Source organism: Nicotiana tomentosiformis, chromosome 8 (assembly GCF_000390325.3).
Source record: "Nicotiana tomentosiformis chromosome 8, ASM39032v3, whole genome shotgun sequence".
Taxonomy (NCBI): Eukaryota; Viridiplantae; Streptophyta; class Magnoliopsida; order Solanales; family Solanaceae; genus Nicotiana; species Nicotiana tomentosiformis.
The window spans coordinates 146,212,756-146,221,655 of NC_090819.1; the positions used below are offsets into that span (position 1 = coordinate 146,212,756).

The 8,900-nt window shown below is 42.8% G+C and overlaps 1 protein-coding gene across 1 annotated transcript; it reads right to left on the bottom strand.

Annotated features, from left to right (window-relative positions):
* Positions 1-2,400: 2,400 nt before the first annotated feature.
* On the bottom strand, positions 2,401-2,703 carry LOC138898286 (uncharacterized). The gene has a single exon (XM_070184346.1). The coding sequence runs from the start codon at positions 2,701-2,703 to the stop codon at positions 2,401-2,403; it is 303 nt and encodes a 100-aa protein (XP_070040447.1).
* Positions 2,704-8,900: the final 6,197 nt, after the last annotated feature.

The window sequence follows — 8,900 nt, forward strand, 5'->3', positions numbered from 1 at the left end:
TAGTCTTTAAGTAGCTCCAACCACCTCCGGTGACGCAAATTAAGGTCCTTCTTCCTGAACAAGTGCTGCAAACTCCGGTGATCAGTGTAAATCTCACAAGGAACTCCGTACAAATAATGCCTCCAAATCTTCAAGGAAGAAACAATAGTTGTTAGCTCAAGGTTGTGGACATGATAGTTCTTTTCATGCACCTTCAGCTGTCTAGACGCGTAGGCAATCACCCTACTTTCCTGCATCAACACCGCGCCTAGGTCAACTCGCGACGCATCACAATAAACTGTATAAGACCCTGAACCTGAAGGCAATACCAATACTGGGGCGGTAGTTAAAGCTGTCTTAAGCTTCTGAAAGCTCTCCTCACACTCCCTTGTCCACCTAAACGGAGCACCCTTCTGGTTCAACCTGGTCATAGGTGCTGTAATAGATAAGAAACCCTCTACGAATCGGCGGTAATACCCCGCCAAACCAAGAAAACTCCGGATCTCTGTAGTTGAGGACGGTCTGGGCCAACTCTACACTGCTTCAATCTTCTTTGGATCTACCTTGATCCCATCACAAGACACTATGTGGCCCAAGAATTCCACTGAATCAAGCCAGAATTCACACTTAAAAATTTTTGCATACAATATCTTCTCCCTCAAAGTCTGAAGCACGGTCCTCAGGTGCTGCTCATGATCTTCCCGAGACCGGGAATATACCGGGATGTCGTCAATAAATACATTGATGAAGGAATCAAGATAAGGCCGGAACACACTGTGCATCAAATGCATAAAGGGTGTTGGGGCATTGGTCAACCCAAATGACATGACAAGAAACTCATAGTGACCATATCTGGTCCTGAAAACAGTCTTCGGGATGTCCGGCTCCCGAATCTTCAACTGATGATAGCCAGAACGCAAGTCAATCTTGTAAAACACCCTGGCACCCTGTAACTAATCAAATAAGTTATCAATACGAGGCAATGGGTACATGTTCTTCACTATGACTTTGTTCAACTGGCAGTAATCAATACACATCCGAATAGAACCATCCTTCTTCTTCACAAATAAGATAGGAGCACCCACAAGGTGACACACTGGGCTGAATGAAGCCTTTATCAAGCAATTCTTGTAACTGCTCTTTCAACTCCTTCAATTCAGGAGGAGCCATACGATATGGAGGAATAGAGATGGGCTGAGTGCCCGACAACAAATCAATGCCAAAATCAATATCTCTGTCAGGTGGCATGCCCGGAAGATCAGCTGGAAACACATCTGGAAAGTCCCTCACTACTGGAACTGACTCAACTGTAGGGGTATCAATACTGACATCTCTCACATAAGCTAGATACGCGTCACACCCCTTCTCAAACATTCGTTGAGCTTTAAGAAAATAAATAACTATGTTGGGAGTATACTCTAAGGTACCTCTCCACTCTAATCGTGGTAAACCCAGCATAGCCAGCGTCATGGTTTTAGCATGATAATCAAGAATAGCATAATAGGGTAACAACCAGTCCATGCCTAAAATAATATCAAAGTCCACCATGTTAAAATCGGCTTTGGTCTCAAAACCACTAAGAGCGATCAAACACGACCGATACACGCAGTCCATAACGAGATAATCTCCCACATGAGTAGATACATAAATAGGGGAACTCAAAGAATCCCGAGATACGCCCAAATACGGAGCAAAATAAGAGGACACATAAGAATATGTAGAGCCTGGGTCAAATAATACCGACGCATCTCTATGACAGACCGGAACAATACCTGTAATGACACAATCAAAAGCAACTACCTCTGTACAAACAAGAAGTGCATAATATTTAGCCTGGCCACCCCCTCTAGGGCGACCTCTACCTCCCCGACCTCCACCTCGAGCTGGTTGAGCAAGTGGGGTTGCAGCTGGTGCTATAATCATAGCCTGAGGACCCGGTGGAGCACGTTGTGGCTGAAAAGTCTGTGGAGGTGCACCCCTCCTAATCCTGGGGCAATCCTTCACCATGTGGAGAGTGTCGCCACACTAAAAACAAGCTCTGGGAGGGCGTGGCTGTTGTGACTGGCTCAGGCCAGGTCTGCTGGACTGGCCGCTAGGAACACCCTGTGCAGGAGGCACACTAGATACTGACGGTGCATAATAAGGCTCTTGGGGTCTAGAAGGAGCTGGAACATCGCTGGAGGCTGGAAGAGTTGAATGAACAGGGTGGCTCACATAACCCCTACCATGGAGAGTTATTGGGGCACGAGCTCCAGAATAATAACCAGCCTCTCGAGACCTCTTGGCCTCCCTCTCCTCTCTATCCCGGGCAAACACGCCCTTGAATCTCCTGGCAATATCCACAACCTGCTGATAAGAAATATCCATCTCCGATTCCCTGGCCATACTACTTCGGATGCTAGGATGGAGACCCTCAATAACTCATCGAACCCTCTCTTGAACTGTGGCAACTAAGGCCGGTGCATGTCGGGCCAAATTACTGAAGCAAACTGCATACTCTGACACAGTCATAGCACCCTGGCGTAGCTGCTCAATCTCCACGTGCCATGAGTCTCTGAGGCTCTGAGGGACATACTCTCTCAAAAACATGTCCGAGAACTGAGTCCATATAAGTGAAGCTGCCTCAGCCGGATTACTCAACTCATTAGCACGCCACCACTGATAGGCTGCTCCTCTAAGCTGGAATATGGTAAAAGAAACCCCGCTCGTCTCCGTTACTCCCATAGTACGGAGAATACGATAACACTCCTCCAAAAAACATTGAGCATCATATGTAGCCAATCTGCTGAAGGTAGGTGGGTGGTACTTCTTGTACCTCTCAAGTCTGAGCTGCTCCGCCTCAGAAGCTGCTGCCCTAACCTCGGGCTGAGCTAGAGCTACCAGCTACATTGGTACAACCTCTGGAACGTGGTCGACCTGAACCCGCTGCTCTGGAGTACCGGCTACGGGAGTCTGTGCCCCTCCCCCGACCTGAGCTGTTGCAGAAGCAAGTGGAATCAATCCATCCTGAGCTAAGGTGCTGAACATGCTCAGAAACTGGGCTAGAGTCACCTGGAGGGCTGGTGCAGCAACAGGTATCTCAGGTGTCTGCCCTCCAGTTTGAGCTACTGGGGGCTCTTCTATAGCAACTTGTGCGAGTGCTCTGGTTGCACCACGTGGACGTCCTCGACCTCTACCCCAGCCCCGGCCTCTCGCGGCTCTAGCAGGGGGTGCGGGTGCCTGGTCATCAGATCCGCTTGTACGTGTCCTCACCATCTGTGAGAGAATAGAATACAGAAGTTTATATTCTTTGAAGTCAACAATTTTCGCACGACAAGGAATCAAAGTAGTGAAATTTTTCCTAACAGTTCCATAGCCTCCCTAAGATAAGTACAGACATCTCCATACCGATCCGCGAGACTCTAATAAATCGGTTTGTGACTCATGACACCTACGAACCTAGAGCTCTAATACCAACTTGTCACGACCCAATTTCCCCTCCGTGTTACGTCTTGATGGCATCTAGTCTCTACAACTAGGTAAGCCTAACATTTACGGAATAATGAAATAAAAATATAAATTTAACCAACTATTCAAATATACACAACAAATTCCAAAACCCGGAACATCATGAATCACAAACTACTGAAGGAAAAATCTAGTGTCTCTATACATCAGAATCTAACAAAGAAAAATACATAAGATAATGGACATGAGAAAGAGTAGAAGGGGACTCTGAGGTCTGCGGATGCGGCACATAAACCTTAAAGTCTCTAAAGATGTCCCGGCTCACTGATAGTGCGGCTGATAAGGTACACCTGGATCTGCACAAGAAAAACATGTGCAGAGAGTAGCATGAGTACACTACAATCGATACCCAGTAAGTGCCAAGCCTAACCTCGGTCGAGTAGTGACGAGGTCAGGTTAAGGCCCGACTGGCAATTATATAATAAAACAATATAGAGTGTAATACCGCAATAAAATAAAATCTGAAATTTAACAACAATGAAATCATAAAAGGTAACAGCTTAATACACAGAAACACAACAGGGGATCTCCCGAGATACCGTCCCGTAGTACCAAACGAAAATGTGCAGGAGGATCTCCCGGAATACCGTTCCGTAGTCCCAAAGTAAATGTGCAGGGGGATCTCCCGAAATACCGTTCTATAGTCCCAAGGTAAATATGCAGGGGGATCTCCCGGAATACCGTTCCATAGTCCCAAAGTAAATATGTAGGGGGATCTCCCAGGATACCATTATGTAGTCCCAAAGTAAATATGCAGTACATGGGGATCTCCCGCAATACCGTTCCGTAGTCCCAAAATAAATATGCAGCGCGAATGATAGAAATACAACTACATCACGAAATTCTTACAATTTAGACTAAGTACTAGTCAGGGAAGAAGCAGGAAATTTATTGAGCATGCTGCACATAATTCACATAAACAATTAAAATACGTAGACATGTTGTACTAGACTAAACATGATAGCTACACATATTGGAATAACTCAATTAAGAACTGAAAATAGATTAGTGCTCAATGAAACGGCATAATGCAAAATAACAGGGAAACTTGTTGCTGCTTAGTAAGAAAATCGGGTTTTTCATAACTAGCCCGTGTACGTACTCGTCACCTCATGTCCATGGCGCTCACATAGCACAATAATTCCAAATCTTAAGGGGATTTCCCACCCACAAAGTTAGGGAAGCCACTTACCTCGAACCAAGCTCAATCAATCGGTCACAATGCCTTTCCCACGAATATTCGGCTCCGAATGCCCCAAATCTAGCCAAAAGCAATTACATATCATAAATACAACCATAATAGACTCATCTAATTAATGAAATCAACAACTTAACAAAAATTTTGAAATTAATTCAAAAATCGCTCGTGGGGCCCACGTCTCAGAATCGAGAAAAAATCACAAAATATGAACACCCATTAACTCCCGAGTTTACTTGTTCCAAAATTGTTCAAATACGATACCAAAATCTCGATCAAAACTCCAAAATTCGGCCTAAGAACTTTTCTCAATTTTTCATCCCAAATCTGAAATTAAACGATGAATTCAAGCATAGATTATTGGAATATAACCATAAAGGAGGTAAGAATCATTACCCAATCGATATCTCTGAAAATCCCTCAATCCCTCGTCCAAAATCCGAGCTCCCAACTCAAGTTTTTTGATAAAAATGGCATAACCCCCGTTTCTGGAAACTTTAATACTGCCCAGACGCATCCTTCTTCGCGAACGCGGCCACACCCTCGCGTTCACGAAGTACAATTTATTTCGGCCCAAAAATCCACCATCGCGAATGCTATGCCCATGTCGCGAACATGAAGACCACTCAGCTTGACCCTTCGCGAAGGCGGGATCTCCATCGCGAAGTACGAAATCTCGACTGCCTCGAGTTCTTCTTCGCGAAAGCGAGGACCATGTCGCGAACGCGTAGCTTCGAGGTTCCACACCTTCGCGAACGCGAGAGCGACATCACGGACGTGAAGAGTAATTCAGCTGCCCTTCCCAGATACCTTATGCGAACGCGAGGGCTCCCTCACGAACGCGATGAAGAAAATGCCTACAACAGAACACGAGAAGTTTGCTATGTTCCAAAATCCAAAAGTAATCCGTAAAGCATCTGAAACTCACCTGAGGCCCTCAGGACCTCAACCAAACATACCAACAAGTCCTAAAATACCATACGAACTTAGTCGAGTTCTCAAATCACATAAAATAAATGCTAAAATTACGAATCACCTTCCAATTCAAACTTAAAGAACTTGAAACTTCAAAATTCTACAACTGATGCCGAAACCTATCAAACCACATCCGATTGACCCCAATTATTTTACGCAAGTCATATTCAATATTATGGACTTATTCCAACTTCCGAAATCAGATTCCGACCCCGATATCAAAAATTCCACTTCCGGCCCAAAACTCTAAAAATTTAACTTTCGTCATTTCAAGCCTAAATGAGCTACGGACCTCCAAAACACAATCCGGACACGCCCCTAAACCCAAAATCACCTAAAGGATCTAACATAACCGACAAAATTCCATTCTAGAGTTGTCTTCACATAGTTCCGATTACAGGCCCAAATCCTAAGGTTTAAGCTCTCGTTTAGGGACTAAGTGTCCTAAAACACTCTAAAATTCAAAACCAATCATCCCGGCAAGTCACAATAGCATAATAAGATATGGGTAAAGCAGTTAATAGGGGATCAGGACTATTACTCTCAAAATGATCGGCCGGGTCGTTACAATTTTGAACCAAAACAAGTTAGAAGGACCTAATTTTATTGACTGGAAAAGAAACCTTGATATTGTCCTAACTACTAAAGGTTATAAATTTGTAATCACTAAGGAGTGCCCAGAAAAACCTGAAAATTCTATTGATGATCAGGTTAAGGCCTATGACAAATAGGTCAAGGCTGATGAGATGGCGCGATGTTACATTCTTGTCTCTATGGCGAATGTTTTGCAACATCAACATCAGTCTATGAGGTCTGATTATGACATGCTCGAAATTCGCAAAGAGATGTTCGGTAAGCAAAATTGTGTGGCTAAGCAGACAGCCATGAAAGCCCTTTTGATCACCAAGATGGCTAAAGGATCATCGGTCAGTTTTCAACAATTTAGCTTGAACTATAATATGAACAAAATGGATTTGTCACTAGTAAAATTGTTGAATGAGCTACAAGCGGCAGAATCTATTATCAAACAGCAAGCTCGAGTTGTGGCATTCAATGTTAAGAAAGCTTCGATTTCTAAGTTGAAAGGCGGTAAGAAAAAGAAGAAGGCTCAAAAGGTTTTGGAATACGGAGGTGCGGCTGGTGTGAAAAACCCCAAAGGAAAGTGCTATCATTGCAAGCAACCTAGGCATCACAAAAAACAATGCCCTGCCTATCTGGCAAAGTTGAATAAGCAAGGTAATTCAAATTTAAATGTCGTTGAAACTTATTTAGCGGCTGTCTCTACCATGTTTTGGGGTGTAGATTCAGGAACCACTAATCATATCTGCACTATTTTGCGGGGGTTTCGGGAAACACAACGGCTAAGTGAGAATGAAGTTTGCGTTTTTCAAGCCAATTGAGAGCTAGCACGAGCTTTAGCATTAGGAGATATTAGAGTTTCGTTTAGTAGTGATATAGTTTTAGTTTTGAAAGATGTTCTCTATGTACCTTCTATTAGAAGGAATTTGATTTTCGTTGCAAAAATACTGGATGTTGGTTATAATGTTTATTTTGCTAATAACAATGTTGCTAATAACATTTTATCTACACTGCTGCTAGAGTACATGACCTTTTTATTCTTGATATATGTCACGACCCAAAATCTCACATGTCGGGATGGATCCTATCTCAATACTAGGCAAGCCAAAAATTTCAATAATCCACCATATCTTTTAAATTTGAAAATAAATAATAAAATTCAGCGGAAGAAATTTCACAATTTCAAATATAACACTCCCAAAACTCGGTGTTACTGAGTACATGAGCATCTAATATGAGTACAATGATTGACTGATAAAAACCACTGTCTAAAAATATAGAACAGTATAATAACTGAAGGAAAGAGAGACAAGGTCAGCGGACGCCAAGCAGCTACCTTGATAGTCTCCAACTGATAGTACTCTGCAATCTAACTATCTCTGTGTCCGAAAGCACCTGGATCTGTACACGAGGTGCAGAGTGTAGTATGAGTACAACTAACTCAATAAGTAACAAGTCTAATCTCTGGGCTGAAAGAAATGATGAGCTCCGCTGGTACAGTCTAGTAAAAGTAATGGTACAAAAATGTAGACATGCTTTCAAGTTCAACAGTTAAACGCAGTACAAGTGAAATAGATCAATACTGCATGATATGAGGAATATGACATCTCAGTAGAAAGACCTCATGTAAATATCGGTCACAAATTATTCGGTCACTCGATACCGTTTATGGCCAATCCAGCCCAGAGGTGTTCCAACCCGTATATAAATACACATCGACTGACAGTCAGTCACTCAGTACCGTATAAGGCCAATCCAGCCCTAGGATAATTTATCCCTATATATAAATGGTACTGACAAGATCCATGTCCAGATAACTCATTAAATACAAATAAGTAAGGCAAGTCCATGCCCTGGAAAAATCCATCCCATATATATATATATATATATATATATATATATATATAAGTAGTAAGTAAGGCAAGTTCATGCCCTGGGAAGTCCATCCCGAATATCGATGATCATCTACGCTCACTGGGGTGTGTACAGACTCCGGAGAGGCTCCTTTAGCCCAAGCGTAATACAAAGCCAATATGGTCTACTCCAGGCGGGCAGTACTGATCCATATAATAACAAAGCCTATAAGGCATGCTGCAGGCGGGCAGCCCCGATCCATAAAATAGTAAAGCCAATAAGGCATGCTGCAGGCGGGCAACCCCGATCCATAAAATAATGATGTATAAAGTCATTATGGCCTGTTGTGTTGCGCAGCTCAATCCGAAAAATATCCTCACAATGGAGAATTATTACTAAGTGTGAAATGTATATTTTTTTGAACAATTAATTCAACTATAACACGACCCCATGGGTCCCAAAATATCGGCACGTAGCCTACACATGATCTTTAATAAAAGTCTCAGCTCAATTTCTCTAACATGTTCAAATAATAACATGATTCTTTAATCTTTACAACTTCACAGAATTTATTCAAGTCACAATTTCTATGGTGCACGTCCACACGTTCGTCAACTATCGTGTGTGTCACCTCCAAACAGTTTGTATAACACAAATTTGAGGATTCATACCCTCAGAACCAAGTTTAGAAGTGTTACTTACCTTAAACCGTGTAATAATTTACTCCGCTATATTGTTGCCTCGTGAATTGGCCTCCAAACGCCTCGAATCTATCCAGAATTAATTCCATAAGAAAATACTAATTTCC